The sequence below is a fragment of the Hemiscyllium ocellatum genome, chromosome 12, assembly GCF_020745735.1.
Source record: "Hemiscyllium ocellatum isolate sHemOce1 chromosome 12, sHemOce1.pat.X.cur, whole genome shotgun sequence".
Lineage (NCBI taxonomy): Eukaryota > Metazoa > Chordata > Chondrichthyes > Orectolobiformes > Hemiscylliidae > Hemiscyllium > Hemiscyllium ocellatum.
In genome coordinates, this window is record NC_083412.1 from 43,368,587 (window position 1) to 43,395,645 (window position 27,059).

Here is a 27,059-nt window from a genome sequence, read left to right on the forward strand (position 1 = left end):
TGCCGCTCCCTCACCACCAGACGCCTGGAGGAAGAACGCCTCATCTTCCGCCTCGGAAAATTTCAACCCCAGGGCATCAATATGGACTTCAACAGCTTCCTCATTTCCCCTTCCCCCACCTCATCCTAGTTTCAAACTTCCAGTTCAGCACTCTCCCCATGACTTGTCCGGACTTGTCCGACCTGCCAATCTTCTTTTCCACCTATCCACTCCACCCTCTCCTTCCTGACCTATCACCTTCATCTCCTCCCCCACTCACCCATTGTACTCTATGCTACTCTCTCCCCACTCCACCCTCCTCTAGCTTATCTCTCCATGCTTCCAGCTCACTGCCTTTATTCCTGATGAAGGGCTTTGGCCCGAAACGTCGATTTCGCTGCTCATTGGATGCTGCCTGAACTGCAGTGCTCTTCCAGCACCACTGATCCAGAATCTGGTTTCCAGCATCTACAGTCATTGTTTTTACCCGTTTGTTATCTATATCAATGCTTTGGACAAGAATGTATAAGGCATGATTAGTAAGTTTGCTGATGACACTAAAATGGGTGGTATCGTGGACAGTGAGGAAGATTATCAGAAATTGCAGCAGAACCTTGATCAGCTGGGGAAATGGGCTGAGAAATGGCAAATGGAGTTTAATATTGATAAGTGTGAGGTCTTGCATTTTGGAAAATCCAATCAAGGTCGGAGTTTCATGGTGAATGGTAGAGCCTTAAGGGGTATAGTGGAACAGAGGGTTCAGGTTCTTAATTCTCTGAAAGTGGAGTCACAGGTAGACAGGACAGTGAAGTAGGCTTTTGGCACATTGGTCTTCAGTGTGGGCACTGAGTATAGAAGTTGGGAAGTATGTTGCAGTTATACAGGACATTGGTGAGGCTGCACTTGGAGTATTATGTTCATTTTGGTCATTTTTTTATAGGAAGGATGTCCTATAAAACTGGAAAGAGTGCAGAAGAAATTTACAGGGAAGTTGCCTGGCCTCAAGGGTTTGACTTATAGGGAGAGGTTGGACAAGCTAGAATATTTTTCTTTAGAGTGTAGGAGACTGAGAGGGGACCTTATAGAGTTATTTAAGATTATGAGAGGCACGGATAGGATGTATGCACTCAGTCTTTTTCTCAGGGTTGGGGAATTACGGACGAGGGGGCATCAGTTTAAGATTAGAGGGGAAGAATAAAAGGGAACCTGAGGGGCAATCCTTTTACACAGAGAGTGGTCTGCATGTGGAATGAACTACCAGTGGGATTGGTTGAGGCAGTTACATTAACAACATTTAAAAGGTACTTGGACAAATAAATGAATCAGAAAGGATTAGAGGATATGGGCCAAGTGCGGGGAAATGGGGTTAGCGTGGACAGACATTTTGGTCAGCATGGACCAATTTGGGCTAAAGGGCCTGTCTCTGTGCTGTAGGTCTCTATGACTCTATGAAGGATATCCAGCATTTCCCTATTCAAGCATTCTGTGCACTTACAGAATTACCGACCTGGATATTTGACTACATACATGTCATTCTCAAATTCTTACCTCCAACATATTAGATGGGAGTCCATTTACCTTTTCCCAGAGAATCCTAGACTTGTGGAACAGGTTAGTTATTTGTATTGAAAGTACTGATTAATTGTATATGATTAAGGTAAAGAGTTTGTAGCAATGGCAGAAATCACATGTGGTCAAGGTTGGTATTATTTAATATAAGTCATGGTTCATATTGGACTTCAATTCATTATTCAGAAGATTACATGGTACCTGGTGGATAGAGAGTCTTTTGGCCTACTTCATACAGTTTCACAATTATGTAGGATAAATTAGATAGACTATTTTTCTAGTTGAAAATGTGTTGCTGGAAAAGCGCAGCAGGTCAGGCAGCATCCAAGGAGCAGGAGAATTGACGTTTCGGGCATGAGCCCTTTTTCAGGAAGGGCTGAAGAAGGGCTCATGCCCGAAACGTCGATTCTCCTGCTCCTTGGATGCTGCCTGACCTGCTGCGCTTTTCCAGCAACACATTTTCAGTTCTGATCTCCAGCATCTGCAGTCCTCACTTTCGCCTATTTTTCTAGTTGGTCTATTAGAAAGTAAAAGGTGCTTTTCTGTTGACATTTTGATTTCTATATGACTCTTTACTATGTGGTATATAAGAGTGCTTGTGGAGAGAAGAGGGTGAAGATGGGAAGATACCAAATATATAGGGAGAAGATCTCAGAAATGCTGGTTGCAGATACTATAGAGGAAGAAGGGAACTTAAATTTTGGAGATCCACACATTCAGTCATAATTTTGTCTTTCACTCTTTATATCACTTACACATTCATAGGTGAGCACAGAAGCAATGGAACTTTGCAGATTTGAATGTTTTCCTATGTCAGTGCTATCATACTGCCTTCATTCTAAAATTTATTCTTATGAATTCTGCAGGGAATACGAATGATAAATTTCACAGAATAGCCTAAATACATTCAAAACACTAAAAAGTTCCATAATGAAGCTTAAAATAGTGAAGGGAATCCGGCAAATATTTGCCAGCAAGCGTATGAAATAAATTGAGTTGTAATGTGTAATATTTTAATGCTTAAATGCTGTGGCTTTGGATTTTTTTACTCATCACAATCTGAGAATGATCATGATTCGACCTGTTTCGAGTTTAACAGCATCCCATCTCTGTTCAACTATATTTCTAATTGGCTAACCTGACATGTTCTATTAGTTTTCTCTTCTGGCTATTATACTGAAACTTCAGTACTTACAGATATAATTTATTGAAATGTTATGCTGTTTATGTGCTGTATAACTATTCATTTGTAAATTCTCTCTCAAAACATATAAAAGCCCTTGTAATTACAGTGAAAACCTTTGTTAATGTCTGTTTCAGGCCCCAAAACATTCCAGTTTGTAACGTTAGAACCTTAACGAAATGGAACTTAACCTGAAATACTTCAAGTTGTATTGGGAGGGTCTTTGCCTTTTTAGATCCTTTCTGATGTGTCACATAAACATTAGACTTGGCTTAGAAAGATTAACTGACAATCTAGGAAATGTGGTTTTTTAGCACTGATAACAGAGTTTAGATTACTAGGCACACAATGTCCTCAGCCGTAAGGCTGTCTGGCTTCTTGTTCTTATCGACTGCTGAAGGTTCAAAAATCCAAAAATAGAAGGTTTTTTTTGTGTGGCAATACTGCCTGCTTGCATGACTGGCCATTCAATCTGTGCACTTAAATCACATAAGGATTTAAACTATGTTGGCAAAACTCAAGGTAAAAACTCAGCAGAGAACTTTACAATGCCACTTGTCATTTACTTCTAAAGTGACAGGCACCGTTGTAGACATACCCTCTTTGCAGGATAGAGGGGACAGAAGTTGTTTACAAAAGGGAATAATTAGTGAAACACAGAACATGACAAAGTGCTGCAAAAACATGGTGATGTTGAGTTAAGGCAAAGGAGCTCATAATGATATGAAACAACTTACTTAGCTCTTTGAAGTTCTTTCAAATCTTTTGAATCGTATAGTATGTTAGCTTATAAAGAGGTCATTCGCAGTTTGTTAATTTGAAACATTTAAATTTGCATCCTTCAAAATATATTCCTCAAATAACCTGAAGATAATAACACTAAGAAATGACTCTCTTGGTGGGGGTTGATGGCAATGACTTACAAGATCACAAGATAAATATAAACAGTAAAACCATCCACCATTCTTGAATTCTAAGCATGACTGATGGAACATAGCAGGCACCAGTTTCCTAATATAAAGGTGGCTAGTCTCAGGTTTTAAATTGCAGGGTAGGCCTGATGTTGAACAGTCAAATTCCTTACTGCATTTAGTTCAGTTGGTCTTCCTCAGATGAAATGATGTGGGTTTCCCATATATTCTTGAAGAAATGGGTTGGATTTTGTTTGAAATAGCAGATCTTAACCCAGATATGTTTGGGTTATACAGCCTCCACAGTGACCAGATCTACTTTTAAAAACAAAAACATCAAATGAACAGTATTGTCCATGTCTGTCACAGGGACAATTATCTGTCTTTGGCCCCCTCCTAGTTCTTGTTGCTCTGTTGTTCTTGGGGATGTCATCTGAAAGCACAGCATTGATGATATTCAATTATTTCTCACCACCTTTGCTCACACTGCTGTGAAATGATTAGATTGTATATCTGAAGCCCAATACTGGAGGAACAGAAATTTCCTCCAAAAATTGGGAAGACTGAAATCATTATTTTCAGTTCCTGCTCTAAACTCCTTTCCCTGGAAACTGGCTTTATCCCTGTTGTTGGCAGAAATATGAGAATAAACCAATCAATTCCCATCCTTGGTATCATATTTGATCCTAAGATGAACTTTGATCTTATATTCATGCCATCACTATGACCTCCTATTTCTACCTTTGTAACATTGTTTGACTGCATCCTAGTCTCAGCTAATCTGCTGTTGAAACCTTCATTCATCCCTTTATTCCTTGCACTTGACTATTTCATATATTCCTGGCTGGTCTACCCTCTGTAAACTTGAGATCATTTGAACTCTGTTATCCAGTCTTGACTGGCCACCTGGTCAAGCAAAGCCTTCATTTAAAATTCTCAGCCTTGCTTTCAAATTGCTTCATGGTCTCACCTCTTCCCATGACTGTGATCCCCATCAATCCCACAGCCCTCTGAGATATCTGCACTTACTATTTCTGGCCTCTTGACCAGTGCTTTCCAAAGGTTTTCTCTTTGTGAGCCAATTTTGAGATTTGAAAATTGTCTGAGCTCTATGAGAACAGAGATTTCGAGAATCTGTTAGGGAGGGAGTGCAATTGTTATAATTTGCAGAGGGCTCATGATCCCAAAAATGTCAGCTCTGAACTCCTCTTAGAGTCCTGATATCTATCCTGAGAAGTCCTCTTTGAGAGTACCTGCCACTTTAATTACTCTGTTATTGGTGTCTCATTATTCAGTTGCCCAGGCTCCAGGCCCAAAAATATTCCTTCCCTATCTCACTCTCATTCTAGCCCCTCAACCTTTTGTTGACCAACCTTTTGGTCTTTTGATTTAATGCCTTCTTATAGGGTATTTCTTACTTGCTTTGAGAAAGCTGATGTGAAAAGCCTTGGGATGTTTCATTGTGTTGGAGGCACCATCTAAATGCAAACTGTTGTTGGTAAGTGCTTCCACAAGACTACCTTATTTTCTTTGTGTAACAACTGGATCAAAATGGACACAGCTGCTGGGGATATTTCAGTACCCATGATGTGCAGTAGTCTAGTACTGAAGTGCAGACTGCATTTCGAAGTGATTTCGAGGATGGGAAATTTCACATGAATGAATGAGAGAATGACTGGAACGGCCCAAGCAGGGACAGATCAGCAGAGGGCGCAGCGCTGGAGAATGGGAGGCTGGGTTCCTGGGAGCGGCTGTCAATCAATGGCAATCAAAGGCTGCGTGAGGTTCGGGCTGGGAAGCTTGCTCCTCTCTGCTCTCTGGGAACAGCTCCAACCTGCTGAAATTAACTCCGAGAAAGCCAGGGCAACATTTCAACCCTGGAGACCGGGGTATCACCCCTCCACCTAGTTTTCTTCTTATGCCTTTCCCGACGCCTTGCCCTGAGATGGTGCTGAAACATAGTTGTTGGAACCTGTGGGTTGCTTGCCTTGGGATAATTTGTTTCCAAGGTAAGACTTAAAAGGTTATTTTGTTTAAAAGAAAGACATGTTTCCCAAGTATAAATACTTCGCGACAGAGTAGCGGCTTGCGGTGTTGTTGGGAGAAGACTGACGCTGGAAGTTACCAAGATACTTCACTAATGAGGTCTTAACAGGTTCCTTCATTTTCTTCTTTATTTCTGACGTTTTGTGGTTGAGACTCGGTTGTTAATGGAACACCGAGCGGTGAATGGACAGAACTCTGTCGTGGAGTGTAATGCATTAGAAGTGGAGAGTGTTGCTTTTAATATCTGTACCAGTAACTGATACAAAGTTGGGCAGCGAGCGAACGAGTCAGTAGAGGATCACACTTTTACAATAGTGGTGCCAGTTTTTTGACTCTGCCCATTTAAAAATGCAATAATAAATGTGAGACGTGTTCACAATTTGTGGGATTGTTTGTATGTATGTGACCGGAAATAAATGTAAACAACGTTACTAATGGTTCTTAAGCATCAGTCAGAAATTGCATGAAATGTGTTATCAAATGTAGGTCATGTTTGCTAAGATGGAAGCGGTAAAACATCCGATGTATTTGAAGAGAGTGCGTGTTTCCCAGGCTTTTTCCAGAATTGTCAATCATGATATAACTTAGAATGAATCAGAAGTTATAGTTTGCGTTTATTTGAAGTAGTTGTCAGAAGAGAAAGAGAAACATGCTTTGGAAGATCCTTAAGCGTGTAGTAGTAGGAAATTGTGAGGTTGATAAAATTGCATATTGTCAATTATATTCTGGAATATTTTAATTTTTACTGTATTGGTTTGCAGTAAGTTTGTTATCCAGCACGGATTTGATTGACAGGTATGTCAGTTATTTCTGTCTTAGTTTGTGAAAGTAAATGCATTTGGCAGATGAATTAAAACTGCAACAATTTTGTCATTATGTTCTCATTTAAGTAACAAAATTATTTATTTCGACAATTTTGCTGAATGTTCAAAGAAGTCCGGTTAGAAAATTTCAGGACTGGTGAGCAGCAGATTGATTTTGGGTAAAATCAAGTAAATTGTCAGGATGGACAGAGTTTAATAATGGTAAGTGTATGAGTGACCAAGGGCTTGTGAAACAGGGAGGGGATGGGTCTTTTATTAAGGTAAAATGAATGCCTTCAAATATTCTGAAAAAAATAAATTAATCAAAACATGGAGATAAATATGGAATCTGTTCCTTATCTCCACCCAAACCAAGGGCAGAACACACTGGAGACATTTTAACAGGTATTTTCAGAACTATCAATCAGGAGTATTCAACAAGGCATAGGGGTGGAAAATTTCAGTACTTATATCATAAAGTCACTGTAGTCCTACCATACCATGCGGCTGCTCTGTCATGAAAGAGAGACAACAGGTGGTGGTTTAACCTGGGGGTCACCAGGTCTTGGGCGAGGGGAGAGGTCAAGAAGGAAAGTCTTCATGGTAACATCAGATGCTGTGGAAATTGAATCAATGCTGTTGACATCCGTCATAGAGCTGTACAGCATGGAAATTGATCCTTCGGTCCAACCTATCCATGCCAACCAGATACCCTAAATTAATCTAGTCCAATTTGCCAGCATTTAGCCTATAATCCTTAAAAAACCTTCCTATTTATATATCCATTCCAGATGTCTTTAAGTGATGTAATTGTGTCAGCCTCCACCACTACCTCTGGCAGCTCACTGGGTATAGTTTACAGGCTCTTGAATAGTCTGTTCAGTACTGTTGTTGAGAGTGTGGTGCTGGAAAAACACAGCAGGTCAAGCAGCATCCACGAAGTGTGAAAATCGATGTTTCAGGCAAAAGCCCTTCATCAGGAATGTTCAGAACTATTAGCAATCAGGAGTATTCAACAAGGGTATAAGGGATGGAAGATTTCAGCATTGATCATCAGAAAGTCACCGTCGTCTTACCAGACCTTGGGGCTGTTCTGTCACTAGAGAGAAACAACAGGTGATGGTTTAACCTGAGGGTCATCAGATCTCAGGTGAGGGGAGAGGTCAAGAAGGAAAGTCTTCTTAATAACATCAGCTGCTAAGGAAATTGAACTAATGCTGTTGATGTTAGTCTGCATCACAAACTAGCTGTCCAGTCAACTGAGCTAGCTCCCACACCAATAAATCTGAAACTTTAATAGGCTAGCTCATCCAAATAGGCCACTGTAGTTTGGAGGATGAGTTCATACAGTGCATTCAAGACAGTTTTTCTGAACAGTGATCCCTCTCAACTGACGAGACCAGAGAATCCTTCTAGACTAATATAGTATAATGAGACAGTGTAAGTTAGTAATCTTTAGAGTAATGGAACTTCTGAGGAAGGGCTCAAGTTTTCTGTTCCTTTCAACAGAAATTAGGTAGCTCTGAATTGAGGTTTCAAATTTAAAGCCCATCATAGAGGTATATGGAGTATACCTTAGGTATAGCGGGAGTCGAGAGGGTGGTGCTGGAAAATCACAGCAGGTCAGGCAGCATCCGAGGAGCAGGAGAATTGATGTTTCAGGCATATGCCCTTCATGATTACGCCCAAAACGTCGATTCTCCTTCTCCTCAGATGCTGTCTGACCTGCTGTGATTTTCTCACACCACATTTTTGACTCTAATGTCCAGCATCTGCAGTTCTCACTTTCTCCTGAGCTATTGTGGGAATTTGATTGCCAGTATTTATCTACCTTTAAAATATTTTAATCATAAGAATTACTTTTTCTTTATTCTTAAATGTGCATTACATTTTGGCGGGATTAAAATCTCCACTAGAGAAATAGCACAATCTTGGCTAACTCGAGGCATTTAGATTTTAAGGGTTGAAAGAATAAATAGTAAACCTAAGGACTGGAAGCCTCTTAAAAATCAGCAATGGCTGATTTTAAGAAATTAGTGGAGGAAGAGAAGGTAGAATATGATACATTAACACAAGGCTTAAAAATGTTTTAATGCTTTTGACAAGTATATGAAATAAATGAGATTGATAAACATGGGTTCTTCAGGTAATATTAATTGAGAAATAGGGACATGGCAGAGATGTTAAATGTTGTGATTGTATTCACAAAAAATTGAAGTAATGTTGGGGAAATATCCACAGACCATTTGGTTCCTCCATAGTGGCTACTTGATATTTTGTATTAAGTGAGTACACTGCAGAAATTAACTTGCTAAAAGCTAATAAATTTCTTGGATTTGATTTCTAACCTATGATTTTAAAGTTTTATTAATTGGGCACTTGACAAATTCCAATTTGACACAACCTGCATGGATTTATGAACAGGAAATCATATTTGACAGATCTATTCAAATATTGAAGGTGTAACCCACATTTTAGCTAAAGGAAAGCCAGTTGATAAAGTCTACATAGATTTTTAGAGTTATATTAGATTTGGAGTTATGGAAATACTAAACATATTTGTATGGATTTGGAGTCGGTTAATAAACCAAAGAGGTATAAATATATAATTATTCACATGCAAGGTTTGACTAGTGCAGAGCTTGGCAGCTATTTATAATCTACTAAAATTAAGTGGCTGAGTGCAATAAATCCAAATTTGTTGCTGATAGTTTGTTATTTTCTCACTTAGTTTTGTAAGGGGATGTGAAATGTTTGTAAGTGGATGTAGATGGGTTAACGAAATGTTAAGTTATGTACTTTGTTAGTGAGAATAGCTAAATGGAATGTCTTTCAAATGTGATAGATCTAGTGGATATTGGAATTCAGAAGAATCTGTGTTTGCAAAACGTGTGCAATGAAGTTTGAAAAATGGACGCCTCCTACCCATCAAGATAGACTTTGTATCATAATTTTAACAAAAAAATGTTCAGTATTGAAAGATATCATTTTGTCCAAGCACCACTGAAGAAACACTCATCTTTTATCATGCTATTTAAATATTCTGACAATAAATAATTTAGTCATTTCCCAGTTTTCCTGCGGCTATTCTGAATTAAACTTCTACCAATCTTTCTTTTGGAGTAGATGGTCCAAAAGAAGTACTTTTCTTTTAAAATACCCAACTTCATCCTTTTCTTTTTCAGCAAAGATTAGATTAACCATATTCAGTCCTTTATTTTCAGCCTTTGCAATAGCTGTTACAAATGTATACTGATTGTAATACCCACTCTTTCCAGTATTTCCACAAGCATCTTCAAATTATATAATTATTAATAACTTTTTTATCTGTATTTATAGAATAAAAATGTTAGGCAAAGGTCAGTGATAGTAATTGAACCCTAAGTCTGTATTGAAACTGAGTCATATAAATAAGCAGCAGTGGTATCTACTTTATAACTTATGAATTTTGCAGTTAACCAGTTAAACAGCTGTGCCTTATTACAAATGAAGGATTTCAACATAAATTATTTAAGCACTTTAGTGCTGTGATTATAGGAACTACATTGTTTAAGAAATACGTGAAATAAGGTTGAACCACTATAAAATGCATGCTTCTTTTGTGACCAAAATTCTAGAAAAGTTGCTCTACTTTGTGCAGTTGAGTTTGTACTGCGAGTTGTGTTCTCATGTTATGCTTTTCTCATTTCTGGTATAAGCCTGTAAGCTACTTATTCTTTCTAACTAGTAAACATGATCCAGTCCTACTTCAATAATTCTGCACTTACTAGATTTATCATTTGGAAATCTCTCTGCTTGCACACAGTGCTACATTTCATGTACATATTTGGTTGTTAAATATGACAACCAAGTGGAAAGCTATGGTCACTTTCTTTTTAAAATGTTAAACTTTTCAAAGTTCTGTTGGCTAATCTGTACATGTGCTGAAATGCTATGCAACTATTGCTTCCAGTGTGTGCTGACCTACATTGAGAATTTAAAAACTTTTCTTTCACAAATCCCTGCATCTCTCCTCCCTATCTCTGCAATTTCCTCCACCTCTACGATGTCTTGACAATTCATCCAATTATGACCTCATGCATCCCTGTCAAAAATAAATTGTGCACTTCTACCATTTTTGTTAATTTACCGTTGTGGAATAATGCAAATTAAGTCAAAAGCTGACCTATCCTGATGCTGTTGGTGTTCAGTCATATTCCATTTTGTGATGATGCTGCTCCTTTAACAAGGTTACGATATCCTTGGTTTTTTCTTAGAGAGGTCGTTAAAGACACAAACTTCGAAAACTCTAAGTTGAAGGGTTTTAGGGCCAGTTTGATTATAGCTAATAGATACTGCCTCAGACAAAAGGCTTTTAAGTTTGGAAAAAAAAGTTGTACAATGAAAGGGGAGTGGCCAATTCTCCCAGCTCAACTTTTCCCTGGTTTGGTTTGGTTTTTGGCAATCTGACTATGCACTGAAGGCAGTTGGGCAGTTTTTGAAGCTGCTGGACCCAAAGAAGCAGGTCCATGCTGGTCCTCTCTGACATCTGTCCTGTAAGAACCTGGGTTTGATTTTACCTATTGTGCCATGGGGTGTTTATGGGGATTGTTGCAAGTATTTGGAACCGTATCATTAAGTTGGGATGATCTGTTTGGTTTTCGTTAAGGTATTTGGTATTGTGTTCTCTTTTGTTTGTGTTTAATTCGGTAATCTTGTAAATAAATTCTGTTTCTGTTTCAAATAATGTGGTTTGTCTAACTGCATCCCACCTGGATTATCCACGTTACACCTGCTTAAAACAACTAGCAAAATTTAACTACTTTCTTGAAATGTTTTGAGGGGGTCTACCCTGGTCCATAACTCTTTGAAATTATAAGGAATAATCTTTGTACATTCACTTCCAATTTCGTTGAAATTGGATTGTGTGAGGGGTTATTCATATTCAAGCTATTGCGGCGGATGTGACTGTAACTCACTTTAAAGAGTGCATTCACCAACTCTGAGACCATTCCTCACTAATACTTTGTTTCCGTTTCTAAACACTTGCCCTCTCAGGTTCCCAGCATCCCATTCCACCTGTGCACAGAACAGACAGTGGTTAACATTCAACTGCATTAACTTATCTATTCAACTGGGAGTCACACTTATAGATTTTTTTTTTGCTTGGAAAATCACAGCGTTGGTGGGGTTTGCTGGCAAGGTCATTTTGTATGCGAGTAGAGATGGTAAAGTGCGAACTAGTGAAGTGTCCACTCAAAGTTGTAGAGTTGAAAACTATTTTGAGTACACTGAGGCATTTTGTTTCTGTGTTGGGTGCTCACAATGACCTATTTTGATTGGAAGCTTTTTAATAACATTCAGTTAATAAGTCCATAATTGGTCTGTGTATGAAGCAAGTTTTCTATAAGGGAATAGGAATTGAACAGCTTTTGTGTAATTTGGATTCAAACCTGATATATGCACTTTAATCTTGAGCACAATAATATTAAGATTTTTGCCAGGAATGTTTATGCTCTGTCATGCAGCCTTTGCTCACTCATGGCAGAGTTTGAATGTGCTGGTACATAAATAAATTTTAGCAGAAACTTTAGGAACGTACCTAGCTCAAAACCACCCAATTTGTGCCTAGTTAGTTGATCTCCCATCCAAAGTGAGAGCTTGATTTCATCTTTGTTTTGGCATTAGCAAATAAATGGGCACTTACTTTGGCCCATAGGTGAACAAGTCAGGACACAATTCACTTGTGTCTCAAGAAAAATGGATTTGCACTTTTTAGATTAACAGCATTAAAAATGCTGTCAATGTTTGGTTATATTCAGATGCTGTCAAAGTCAGCTTGTGGATGATCAGGTTTATTTGAAGCATTTGCCTTCTCTGGAAACAACTAAGTATTTGCTGATGGAAACACTTTATAGCATAAATAAAAAATTGGGCTAAATAGTTAGTTCTAAAAGTGCTGCTAGAAATGGTGCTACATACAGGAGCTGGAGGCCCAATAATACACATTATGTGCAATCCTCATAGCACTCGTTTGCAGCATCTTCTACTGGAAAGGGCACAATTTAGGGATATGCCAGGCATATCCAAGCAAATAGCAAGACACAGAGGGCTTCAAAGTATCGCAGCACCTATTGTGATTTATTGGAAACGCATTTTTGCTGAATCATCGAAGTTATCACATGTATTGTAGTATTTAATAAAAACTTTCTCAATTGTTCCACAACATTCATTCATGTTTAAATTTGAAAGTTTCTTACTTCACTAAGAAAGCTGGCCAGTAAATTTCAGCAATACAAAGAGAGACTTGCATTTATCAAGTATAACTTGTCACTTTGAGACATCATAAAAGTGTTTTCAAACCAATTTAGTATGTTTGTTTGAACTGTAGTTGCTGTTGTAATATCAGAAATACTAATCAACTTGAGTGCAGCAAGTTCTCTCAAACAGCAAAGTAACACAGTAATGACCAGGTATCAGTTTGTCGTGATATAGGTTTGAACGATGAATATTGATCAGTTTTTGGGGGAACTTGCCTGCTCTTCCTTTGAAATAATGCTTTTGTGTCATTTTATGTCTGCATCAGAAGGCAGACAGAATCTTGGTTTAACATCAGAATGACAATGCAACACAGCTTGGGTGTTGAGGTGCGCTATAGGAGTTTTTTATTTCTTGATATAAATACGATGTTAGCATTTATTGCCTGTACCTAATTGTCCTTGAATTAACTGGCCTGCCAGGCTATTTCAGAGGGCATTTGCTGTGGCTCTGGAGTTGTGTGTAGGCCAGACCAAGCAAAGACAGCAGATTTGTTTTCCCAAAAAGAAGAGTGCTCCAGATGAGCTTTTACAAATGTAATGGCCACTGTACAAAACTCAGATTAGCTTTCAATTGCAGACTTATTTAAGTGCATTCACACGCCGTCATCTACTGTGGTAGCGTTTAAAGCCATGTCCCCAGAGTTGAGCCCAGGCTGCTGAATTACTGATCTACTGACATTCCTATTATGTCTGTCCATTTCCAGGTCTGTGGAGTGGGACGTAAATCCACAATCTTGTGACTCTTGTGGAAGTTCTACCAACTAAACTTGGGCTGATTCTATCAAGAACCACATTATTGTTTTAGAATAACATTCAATGGAAGTAGAAAGAGATTTTTGGTCCTCTGAATGTACTTTGTTTGAATTATTGAGTGAACTTGGAGCAGCATGTGCAATGTGGAAACTCTTTCTTATGCACAAGACTTTGTTTTGCATTTAGCTAATCAATAATTCCAAAGATGGATCTTTCCTATTAATGGAGAAAGAGCCATGCATTTTAGTATCAAAAGAAAATATTTAACTTGTGACTAGTGCAGTTAACAATGATTCAACACAACATGTCACGCTCTCACCTCAGAAACATTTTTTTTAAAAGAACTTTTAAAATAAACAACTCTTATATTGTGCCAAGAAGCCAAACAGTCACTCCTGTTATGTAGTAAGGGCACGTAGACAAATTATGTATCTTCTCAAGTAAACAAAGAAATTTCCCATTTCTGGGTACATGTATAATTGTGTTTCCCTTATTCAATATCATTTTCAGTTTTATTATTACCAAAATAATACTAGCCACACTAGGGGGCAATTTTGAGCTGTAAACACTAAGCTATAGGATTAGGTTTAAGGCAGCCCAAATTTTGCTTTTTTTTTTAATTTCAAGATTTCTACCACCCAGAAAAGATGTTTGTCCATTCTGTCCAGGATGCTTTACTAATCCTGGCTTCAGATATTAAGAGTAAAAGTGCCAATCAGTCCTCAACAATAAGAACATTTTCTGAACTTGAAAAACCTGGATAAAAGAAAGTTAATGTGCTTGTTTGCTGTATCCATTATCCCTTCTGTTTGGTGTTATGAGTTGCTGCACTTGAAGTTTTTTGTCATCTGTTATTCAATTCTCTTAAGCAGTTTTAATTAAGTAAATGTGCTATTGGTTCATTTTTCCTTGAAATTGGGCTTTTGTATGGGAACAGAATCACACAATCACACAATGTTTCAAAATTTTTAAAAATGGTAGAAGAATTAAATGGATAGAGCTGGCAGAATTTCATGATTCAAACAATGTCAAAGAGGTACTGCATCTCAAGAATTGAATGCAGTATTAAAGCTGCATATTTGAAAGAATGATTTTTAGAATAGAATATCCTTTATTATCAAGTGTATTCAAGTACAAGAGTACAGTGAAAGGTTTTGCAATGTCACCTCTTATGGCGCCATCTCAGGTATAAAGTACCTGGCTCCAGATCTTCGATACAAAAAGAGGAATTGAAAAGAAATGTAGTAGCATTCCTTTACAGTGATTCAGAATGTAGTTAGAAATATGACATAGTTAAAAGGATAGACTTTATAGTCAGATAAACAAATTGCAAATCAACATTTACTGCAGTAGTTCAGCGCAGGGACTTGCATATGTGGCCTGACCGCTTGTGCCAGACTCCAGTCCAACAACTGTCCCCATTCCGCAAGTCTGCTCTGCACCAGCTCTCAGCTGTTCCAAAGTAAGCTTTCTCTGGCCTCACCCCTTCCATCCCTACCCCAGAGCTTGCCAGCCTCCACTGCAGGGCTGGCTGCTTGGGCTCACCAGCTCCCCCATTCCCCTCTGGGTCAGCCCAAGTCAGAAATTAGAAAAAAAAACACACAAAAGGTGGAAAAAGAGAGGGGAGAGAAAAAGAACAAGAACAGGTGGAGCAGAGGAGCTCCAGCTGGAGCGTCTTACCCTGCCACCATCTTGCCAGGTGAGCATACTTGCAGTGTGGCATCCAATCATATAGCTTCTCCCAGGATAATAGGAACCTCATTCCATTGAATCTATGAAAATGTTTTGAATGAAAATATTGTCTGTCTTTAAGTGTGATACCTGTGGTTTGTGCAGCCAAGGGTGCACACAGGATGTCATGAAAAAAATGTCACCCTTGGAGGCAGCGTTAGCAGAACTATTTATCCCACTCGTGGAATAAAACAAAAACCAAGTTGAATGTTTGGATCAGTATAAACTGAGTATGTCTTGAGCTGATTTAAATAATTTGTATGTTGACTGATTGAAAAGGATCTCATCCACTTTAATGAATAGTCTTTTGTCCAAATTTTAAATCTTGCTAAATATATATATTTGGCGAGAGTATCGCTAACAATAAGCAGTCAGTACAATGGCTGATAATTATAAGCAGAATGAGCAGATTAAGTGCAACGCCTTGATCACATTTCGGAATCTTCTTCTCTGTACTTTAATAAAGTTCTGTTATAGTTTATCCTGTAAATTAGCCAGTTACAGGATGACAACTAGAAGAAATAACCACTAAATCATTAGTATAAAGTTCCAGACCACCAGTGGGGATATTGCTAACATGAGTCTTACAACATTTAATAAAGCCATTTAATGAAGCAAATAACCTCAGTATTATTCTCACAAAAAAAATTGTAATAGTAAGATTAACCTCTTGCTCACATTATAGGTTTCTGTCAAGTCCAGGTCTTCATGATTTGTACATTCATTGGCTCACAGGGTCCTTCAGACAAATCCAGTGCTTCCATGAATCACTCCATTAGTTTGCAACAGTATATGACTGCCAGCACAATGTCACGCAGGTCTTTGACTGCTTTCCTAGCAATTGCACTGACATTTCTACCGAACAACCATCCCTCATTTTTAGTCATGTTACAAGTGACAGACTGGGGGTTTGGCGACAAGGACGCCAGAGCTCCTTTCTACTATTTTTTTTCTGAATGAACAATAATGCTGACAGCTTCTGGTGCTGTAACAAAATGAAGGACTACCTTCTATACTTGGCTAATGACTGTTGGAAACCCATGATTGGCAGGAAAAGTGCTATAACAAGGTGCACAAATCAAATGGAGCCCTCATTGAACAAACTGTTAGCATCCTCAGGTAGCAACTCTGCTACCTGCACAGATTTGGCAGAATCAATCCCCAAAACAACCTGGAACAATGATCCTGATTTTGTTTTTCGTATGCTGTATCACTGTTGTTTTTCGTAATGTGGATGGCATCTTCAGCTACTATTGGATGACGACCTTCAACATGATGAAGGTGACAACATTCATGACATGGAAGGTGAAAAAGAAATGGGATAGTCCAGCAGTTAGAGCTCTTCAGCTGAACAATTCCTGATCCTCTGTACAGTATTAAGTCATTATACTATCATGACCTCTCAAACCTCAGTCTCTGTCATTCTGTAACATGTGGTAAGGGCATTTAGTCTTTGTGGATTGATTTATTTGGTTTGAAGTGGGCACACCACATGTTTTGACATTCAATAGTTTAATATTGTCCCTTATTTTTAAAAGTTGCCAGAAAGCACTGGCTCAGCAACAAACACAGACAATGCTGGGGAAACTCAGCAGGTCTGGCAGCATCCGTGGGGAGAGTTAATGTTGCGACTTCATCTGACTGGTTCTTGAAAAACAAGTGCAGATAACAAGTTTAAAAATTTTAACTTCTCTTTAGATTGCTGTTTTATTGTCAGAAGGATTTTATTTTACATTGAACACTGTGCTGTAAAATTTATCACTGGGTATTATAAATCCAAAATTTGACAGTAATTGAACTCTAGTGCAAACCTTTGCTTGCCTCAGAAGTTGCTTTTAAGAAGATAACAAGAAAACTACAGTATAATTCTTTGTTATTGCAGTGAGTTTTAGATGATGGTGATGTTCTCTTTGCTGTCGGGTCATCTATTGTCAAAACAACTGAAGACAACCATGTCTGAGAAAATCATGTCATCTCTCAAGCCTCCAAGATGAAACCAGAAGCAGTAACGTTTGGATGGGGAGCTGGATATTAATTAAACTAATTTTTAAAAATTCACCGAATCAGTGCAGCAACTGATTGTGGAGGATATATATTAAAGGTTTCGTGGTGATTAGTTTCCACTTTGCACTTAGTAGACAAACATTCCCTGTCTAATATTCTGCCTCTGTGACTAGAGTGTTATCACACTAATGGTTTAATACTTGTGACAAGTATCTTCCTTGGTTCAGGCAAAAGGTTATTGTCTCTTTGGTCACATTGAAAATTTTCTACATCAGTGGAATCTGATGAATATGCTTGTTGAAGTGTTTTATTATCCTTTCCAAAAATAAAGATTGGACTGTGCATGGCTCGGGTGAAGCAAAGATTTCTTGACTGTTCACAAAACGGTTAGAACTTGGCATTAATGTTCTGTGAAAGTGATTTTTTTTAAAGGTGTGTTAAATAACCTCTGCCAGGATCAGATAAAATGAATAACAGCTTCAACATTTCTACATCTTTACCACAATCATACTGAGTTTTATTGTAGATAACCAATTGGATGATAATAGATAAAAATGGAATCTAATACAAACTGCTACATGCCCTGCTCATTTCTTGGTTCCTGGATGTTTTGAATTGATAGTACTTTAAGCTTGAAAAGGTGCAAGTTCTTTGTTTTGTTGTTAGTACTTGTATATTTGTACAGGCAGCATGGCTAGTTTCAGCTGGTTCTTATTACCTATCCCACAACACACACTCGTGGAGCTATGAATGTGGTACCTTGGCGCACATACGTAACACCGTGTTCCTAACTAAAATAAAATAGAAATGTGTATGCTAGAAATCTGAGACAAATATAGAAGTTGTCGGAGAAACTCAGCAGGTCCAGCAACATTTATGAAGAGGAGGCAGAGTGAACATTTTAAGTCCGGTGACCCTTCTTCAGACCTTTGGAACCAGTGGGCCTTGAACATGGGCCTCCTGGTTCATAGGTGGGGACACTGCCATTGTACCTCAAGACCCTTTGACACGTGAACACGAATGAAACCCCTGTTAATGCCCACCACCTGAATGCAATGTAACACTCAATTACTTGATCATTAACACACTCCACTTTCATAATGAGGAAATGGCTAATTCAACATGATGCAACAATCTTTGCATTAAATTGACAAATATCAGGAATAAAAGAACAACTAGGGCTAGTTGTGGGAAGTTGTGTGTGGAGTCTGAGGAGATAGACGAAGTGCTAAATGAATATTTTTCGTTTGTCTTTTTCTAGTGTGAATACTATGTTGTTGAGGAGAATACTGAGATACAGGCTATTAGACTAGATACGATTTGAGTTTCACAAGGACGAAGTGTCAACAATTGTGTGAAAATAAGTAAGTCCCCTGGGCCGGATGGGATTTATCTGAGGATTCTCTTTGAAGCCAGGGAGGAGATTGCCAAGCCTTTGGCTTTGATCTTTATGTCATCACTGTCGACCGGAATAGTGCCAGAAGACCAGAGGATAGCAAATGTCCTCTTGCTCAAGAAGGGGAATGGAGACGCCCTGGCAGTTATAGACCAGTAAGCCTTACTTCAGTTATGTGTGAAGTGTTGGAAAAGTTTATAAGAGAGAGGATTTGTAATCATCTAGAGAGGAATAAGTTGATTAGGGATTGTCAACACGGTTTTGTGAAGGGTAGGTCATGCCTCACAAACCTTTTATTGAGTTCTTTGAAATAGTGACCAAACAGGTGAATGGGAGTAAAGTGGTTGATCTGGTGTGTATGGATTTCAGTGAGGCATTTGATGAGGTTCCCCACGGTAAGCTAATGCACAAAATAAGGAAGTATGGGATTGAGGGTGAGTTAGCGGTTTGGATCAGAAATTAACTAGCTGAAAAAAATTGGAGGGTAGTGGTTGATGGGAAATGTTCATCCTGGAGTTCAATTACTAGTGGTGTACTGGAAGGATCTGTTTTGGGGCATGATGAGGGCATAGAGGGATGGGTTAGTAAATTTGTGAATGACATGAAGGTCGGTGAAGTTGTGGACAGTGCTGAAGGATGTTGCAAATTACAGAGGGACATAGATAAGCTGCAGAGCTGGGCTGAGGGGTAGTAAATGGAGTTTAGTGCGGAAAAGTGAGAGGTGATTCACTGTGTAAGGAGCAACAGGAATGCAGAGTACTGGGCTATTAGTAAGATTTTGGTAGTGTAGATGAGCAGAGAGATCTTGGTGTCCATGTACATAGATCCCTGAAAGTTGCCACTCAATTTGATAGGTTGTTAAGAAGGCATACGATGTGTTAGCTTTTATTGGTAGAAGAATTGCATTTCGTAGCCATGAGGTCATGCTGCAGTTGTACAAAACTCTGGTGTGGTTACAGTTGGAGTATTGCGTACAGTTCTGGTGACCGCATTATCGGAAGGATGTGGAAGCTTTGGAATGGATGCAGAGGAGATTTACCAAGATATTGCCTGGTATGGAGGGAAGGTCTTATGAGGAAAGGCTGAGGGACTTAAGGCTGTTTTTGTTAGAGAGAAGGAGGTTGAGAGGTGACTTAATAGAGGCATATAAGATACTCAAAGGATTAAGTAGAGTGGACAGGTAAGAGCCTTTTTCCTTAGATGGCTAGCACTGCCTGCAAAAGTAGTAGACTTGCCAACTTTACAAGCATTTAAATGTTTGTTGGATAAACATATGGATGAAAATTGAATAGTGCAAGATAGGTAGGGTTTCAGATTGGTTCCACAGGTTGGCACAACATTGATGGCCCAAGGGTTCTTACTGTGTTGTAATGTTCTATGACTCTTAGGCAGTGGTACTGCCTCCATTGGCACAAACATTCAAGAAACTCCCACCTGGCTCAGAGGTGTATCATAACATGTCTGACCAGGTTGATCAGAAATAATTAAGTTGTTAAATTTTTATGTTGAATTGCCTAAAATTACAGCATGGCTGCAGATTTACCACAGCTGATTGTTCTTGGTGTTAATGCTTCATGTGAGCAGAAGTGCTCATCCCATGTCTCAACATTGCATTCCAGTATTCATTTTCTTCCTCCTAAACCACCTGTTTAGTCTAGTCTTCAATATTGACATGGTCTCTGATGCAGTTGCTAACTTGCTTATTTTCTTGCCTCATAAACTTCTGTAAATTAAAAGTTTCAACCTTGCAAGTCATCTGAAAATAAAGCAAATCTATCCCAACAATTTGATAAGTGTGTAATCACATTGATTTTTCCTGCTCCATTAGCTATATCTATGTGTTATAATTTCACAATCTGTTAATGCATGCATTTCAGCTGTTCTGGTGATTGTCATTGAGTTTGTGACAACGATTCTGAATTGCCCCTGAAGAATTGCAAGATCAGACTTGGAGGAAGAAACTGACTTATTGTGAGGGATGATTTTGATCAAGTGATACACTGTTCATATATTCTAAATTCTGCGTACTTTTGTAGTGAAATCAATGTTGTATATTTTTTAATTACCAACCTACCCTACTGAAATAGTTGGCAAATACTAGAAATTGTTAGCTGAATCCCTGGGAAAGAGCAGACGGAGATGAGATGTTGCGAAGATATTCAAAATCATGAGGCACGTGGGTCGAATAGTTTGGGGAAAGTGTATTTCCATTGTTGGAAGGATTGAGAACCAGCAGGCACATATTTAAGACCATTGACCTGAGAAGCCGTGGCAACAGAAGGACAAGCTTTCTCACACAGTTAGTGGTTAGGATCTGGAATGTGTTGCCTTGTTTGTGGAGCAGGCAGGTTCAGTTGAGGCAGTTCAGGAGTTGGATTACAATCTGCAAGGAAAAAAAATGCATGACTATGTGATGAGTGTGGGGTACTGGCAATAGTACCTCCTTCAGAGAGCCAGTCCTAACACAGGACTGAATGGCCTCTTCTTTATTTAAAATCATGAAATAGTTACAATAATGGTTGAGTTGCATGAGTCCCTCTACTGTCTTTAAAGATGTTACAATTGTCTAAGCAGGAGCACCGTCTGGAATGGCACTGATTTAAAAAATAGATTTGTAAAACACTCATTCTGACAGCTGGGCTAAAGGCTACATCATTTGTCCTTTTGATCTGAAATATGATTCCCAAGCGGGGAAACCATTTTGTTTATATTTAGAATGTATTAGTTTGTTTGAGTATTGAGCTGAATGGGATATTTCTGTCTGGAGAAATGCTTTTGAAATATTCAGTCTCCTTCTCAGATATTAAGTTTACGATTGATCTTTCTTCGCACCATCCTAGAGTATCCACAGTGCGAGATACTTAAATCATTTGTTCATGTCCCGATACAGTGAATTTTCTCTACTTAGAATGCAGTTCAGTTTATAGCATTTTTGTTATGCATACCAAAACACTTATATTCAGCTACTAGAAATTAGTAAAATTATTATGAAGAAAATTTAATTTGCAACATTAAAAATTTGTATCTTCACTAAGGTTAAGTGTGGGTTGTGATCTGTGCTTGAGATCCAAAACAGCACATTTTTCTGAAGAAAATAATTCTAGTCAGGCATTGCATTAAATTTTACATTCATGTGATTGTGTCACTGATGCTAATCACTGCCTATCCTTCTTATTAGCATGTGCCGAAAGCACTACCACAACCTGGTATTTGCGCTGGAGCACCTGTGCAATTGTGACCTTGCATACATTCCAAAATGTTCATGTAAATGTATTATTTCAGAACATTTGAAGTAGGTTTCTTCCACATATCACTTCGGTTCCAAATCATATGTTTCCAGAAAATTGGCTGTCAGTTTTCTCTCCCAGTCAAAATTCTGGAACACACTCTACCTAGTAGTACTGTGGATGTACCTGCATCAGTGTATCCCAATCTTTTCAATATCAAGGCACACTCCAAGGAAATTGACAATACCACTGTACACCCACTTCTATTGAATTTGATTGTTTGTAAAATGCCACATTTACTTCCATTTACTATGATATGGAGATGCTGGTGTTGGACTTGGGTAGACAAAGTTAAAAATCTCACAACACCAATTTATAGTCCAACAGGTTAATTTGGAAGTACTAGCTTTCTGAGTGCTGCTCCTTCATCAGGTAGCTGTGGAGCAAAAAATTAGTGTCATGCAACTGAAATGATAGATTGGACAAACCCACTGTTTGTAAACACACTGTTTCAGTTGTATGACTCTGAACTTTTGCTTTAAATTCTGTGTTATGATCCTACTCCACAGGATACCTGATGAAGGAGCAGTGCTCTGAAAGCTAGTGCTTCCAAATAAACCTGTTGGACTATAACCTGATGTGCGATTTTTAACTGTGTACATTTACTATGATTATGGCCTTAGTGGAGAGGTTTACAACATAGCATATAAAGCAAGCTGAAGAAAGATCAAAAGCATTAATGTTTCAAATCTATTGTCTTCCACTCTGAGCACAGATGCATTTTCGATGGATGTTTCATGGAAATTTTGTTTGTAAATGGTGTCTTAACTTGGTACCACATATTATTTACCAACTTCTGTTTGAGGATGAGACACTATGGTAAGAGGTGTTGGGTAAAATCGTGTGATACCCTAGTCTACTTTTTAAGCAGTCGTAAGTTTACTGTTTTACACCAGTAGGGGGAGAGACCCTGGGCAGTGAAGGGACTTCTCCGCTGATCACAGGGAAACATGCAATTTTTATTGTGAATTGATTATATACAGTTCCAGTCCAGTAAATCATATGACTGCATGATCAGTCTGTGGACAGCTTTAGGCCATCCCATGATGTTCACCAGACCTACTTATCAATTATTCTTGGGTCTTCACAATACATCTTATTCAACCAGAATTGATTCCTGCACCAGTTATACAACACTCTCCAGCTGACAGACAGAGGGGTCTTCTATCCACCTTTTAGATTGAGTATTCACAGGAATTCTGTACTGTCTACACAAAACTCTGCTTCAAAACATGACATATAGCTATAATTGCCTGGGGATATTGATGTCGTGTGGGTGTGTGATAAGTGTGTAGTCAGATCCTTCCCTTCTATCACATAATGAATGTCAAATTTTGGACCAGCCTGATGGGGAGGCTTCAATCAGTAATCCTCAAGGCTACCTGTCATCTATGTCTAAACAAGCAACTACGTATGCTTTTGTTCCACAGGGTCTATTTTATACATAACGCAAAGGGTCTTATGAAATCTTCATCATTATCTTGGATATAGTGCTGTAAAGGCAGCCATTCATGTTAGGTTCATAGTTTAACTTCAGATGCAGCAGAACATGAAAGCCGCTGTTTCAGCTCAAAATCATCCTTGGCCATTTCATGCTGCTTTAGCTATGTGCAACTCTGACAGAGACAAGCAGCATCTCTTGGCCATGAAAATCCATAGACCCGATTAGCTGTTGTCATATTTTCTTTGCGTTAACGTATATTTTGATGAATTAGTGGAGAAATTGCATCTTTTTACAGGAAAGTGATCAGTTTTTTTCTTTGAATTGAAGACCAAGATCAGTGCTATGGTTTAAAAGAAAATAAACAATATTTGCTTTATAACCTGTGTTGGTATGGAAATTTGTACCAGCAGGAAATCACTTCAGATCTTTTGAATGTGCTCCTCTTAACTGAGAATGCAGGGTTTCTTCATATCCCAGAAATATGATCAATGTGCCTGTTTACACCTAGTGTTTGTATCTAGATGTGTGCAAACAGGTTGCAAAATGAACAGATTCTCTTCCACCTGTGCATGCACATGGTTGGCAATGTTCATACATGCATGGTGCTGAATCTCTGCACCCCTGTTGTATTAGAAGTCTATGAAAACTGGCACACTTCTCACCTTGTTACAGCATACCAATGTGCTGCAGTACGCTGGTTGAATGCCTCTGATCTAGACTATGTAGACTACAGTGATTCAAGAAGGCAGCTTACTTATACCTTCTCTCATGGGTCAATATGGATGAGTAGTAAATGCTGACTTATTAAATATCCTGATTTTACAGTTTTTAAAAAAAATCAAACATAAATAATGAACACAAAGTAATCCGTTCAGGATCACGCAAAAATTTTATATTGTCACTTAAGAAGCTGAAAATCATTGCCCTGATTAGGGAAGGTGTAACACTGCAAGCAGCGTTTTTGTAAAGAAAGGGCATCCTTGGAAAAGTACTTTGTGGATCTCATGATATAAAATATGGACCTTTTGAAGATATCTTTGCATTCCATCAACCTTTCATCAACACAAACTGTTACGTGATAGCTTAGATTTCAGATTAGACAAGTCTGTACTTCACTTATATGGCATCAAAAATGTGACATACTGGTTAAAAAAGTACTGCCCTTGCTTTGACCTAATGAGTAATGGATTCAGTGTAATGTTGTCATTCAGCTATGTGTATATAATGTACAGATTGTAAGGACCTTTTTTAAGTTTTGAATCTTTTAAAAGCTGTGGATTGCAATGAAAGAAGTGTTTTGTAAAAAAAAAATAAGGATTTACCAGGATGGCTGCATAATTTTATCAATAAGGAATTCAAAACCTCTTCTAAACATTTTTTTTTGTGTGGCTGTGGGTTCCTGCAATGCACAGATGGTCTGAAGCAAAGGAGATTTTTTTTTACAAGTGAAGCTGATTGATTAATAGTGAACTGAGCAGGTTGGAAGAGGAGGTATATTAGAGACATGAACTCAGAAGATGAAAAAGAGATAGAAATATGTGCAATTGTTCTCCAACTGTTTTAAAAAAAAACATGGTTTAATATTGAAGAGAAGTGGTTGGCTTTCCTGCAGTGGTTGTTGTGAGCTGCAACTTTGGAATTGATAAATCAGATATTTTCCAAATCAATCACTCTCTGGAAATTTCCACAAGTTTGTAAGTAGTACAGAGAAAGATCACCTCAATATCTGAATCAGGAAGCAAACAGCAATGAATTGACTTTCCAGATTTTTGTTACCACTGTCAATATTCTCTTTTCCTTTATTTGTTTGTCTGTGTAAGGGGGAATTTCCAGGAGATTGGAGGATTTTAGCTAGTCTTGTTATGAACAAGTAGTATGGATCAATTTTCTTATAGCTATTTTCTAATTCAATGGTTCCCAATCTTTTCAGTATCAATGTACACTTGAATGAGGCCAACAATTTGGCGCACCCACTTCTGTCAGCTGAAGTGATTGATCATAAACATCACATGTACTTCAATTTACTTGGGTTACGAGTGTTATTAGAAGCTTGCAACATAGTGCACAAGCTAAAGAAGGATCAAAAGCATTAATGTTGCAAACCCACTGATGAAGTACTTTTGTCTTCGACTGCAATCACAGGCACATTTTCAAAATGTTCTCATCTACAGAGAAACCTCGATTATCCGAAGGAGATCGCAAGGTCCCGATAGAAACATTGCATCAAAGAGGTGTTTCCAACACTGATCGTCCCTTTTGTTTACAATGATTAAAAATGAACTTGGCTGACTGAAATGCTGCTGAGAACAGTGCTGGACATCGATGGGAGCCCAGGCACCATCTCTCGCTCTCGCTCTCGCTCTCTCGCTCTCTCTCTCTCATCTGGGGTTCTTCACGGGTGTACCCGAAACCCTCCTTCCCAGATAATCTCTGTAACATTTTCCTGTAAGGGCAAAGGTGGAACCTGAGAAAAAGTTGTGTGTGTGTGTGTGTGTAGACTCCCCTCCACCACCATCCTATCTCCTAAATCCATTGTCCAGAGGAGGGGGGTGGGTGTGGTGGAGAATGGTGGGTGGAGGTAGGAGCAGAGGATGACGAGGTTAGGGTGCAGGTGGGGGCAGAGATGGACAGGATGATGGAGTTGGAGGTGCGCATGGGGGTGGGGAGGTTGGAGCACATGGCGGGGTGGGGGGGGTGGTCTCGTGTGCAGTATACTGCTACCTCGTCCCCTGAAAGGGGAGCAGACTTTAGCAAGTGCTGGCTGTATCAATTCCATTGAATTGATGGAGGTTGGTGTAATGCTGCAGGTCCCTTACATACCCTGAGACAGAGAGGGAGCAAGGCAGGCAGAGCGAGAAAAAAGGAAACTTCAGAAAACTTTGAGTCCCACATGGGAGGCATTGAATCGATTAACCGTCTAATCAATTATCCGAATGAAATAATACCCGCCCATCTAGTTTGAATAATTGAGGTTCCTCTGTATTTCTAAGTATTAATGAACAATGGAGCATGGCAAAATATGAAGTTATTTTGTAATTTACTGCATTATGGGAAACCGGAGTGTGCCAGTGTGCATACAGCCTTCAGATCCTCAGAGGAATTATGAGCGGGTCACACAAATTTTGCTTCACTGACCAGGGCACCCTTCTGTATTTCATACATACCAGTGTTGAAAATGCTTACTCACAGAAGTATGTTGTTGCAAACAGTAAGATACAGTAATAGCATGGTCGGGTTAATGGATTTTCATGTATCATAGTTGTCCAAAATCTTACAAAGATACATCCCCCACCCCCCTCACCGGCAACAACGTTAGTTTCTTTGTGTGAACCACTCTTAGCTCTGTGTATTCCTTTTTCTTTTAAAATCTGCTCCTAAAGTAAATAAGAATGTGCTGAACTAAACAGATTATGTATCCAGTCATCGTCTTCCACATTCATTGACCGGAAGTCGAATTTGAACTTCTGCAGTGATTTGAGATGTTTGAATATGAGAATTTGCATCTTAACAACTGCATTGGTCACTGACCATGCAAGTTGAAACATCTCAAGTGAATCTCCTGCCATTGTTTTTGCCGAAGGCCTGGTTTTGACCTGAAACCTCTCGGTTTAAGTCTGGCAGTATCCACTTATGGACTTTTCTGGACTGCAAAGT

At 38.8% G+C, this 27,059-nt stretch overlaps 1 protein-coding gene across 1 annotated transcript in view; it reads left to right on the plus strand.

The window, feature by feature from the left end:
• The first annotated feature begins 5,431 nt into the window (after window positions 1-5,431).
• The window catches only part of igsf11 (immunoglobulin superfamily member 11), a 180,105-nt gene continuing 158,477 nt past the window's right edge, over window positions 5,432-27,059 (plus strand). Inside the window, exon 1 of the mRNA XM_060833005.1 lies at window positions 5,432-5,651. Coding sequence (XP_060688988.1) covers window positions 5,561-5,651 — 91 coding nt within the window. The 5' untranslated portion in view covers window positions 5,432-5,560. The remainder of the gene's footprint in view (window positions 5,652-27,059) is intronic.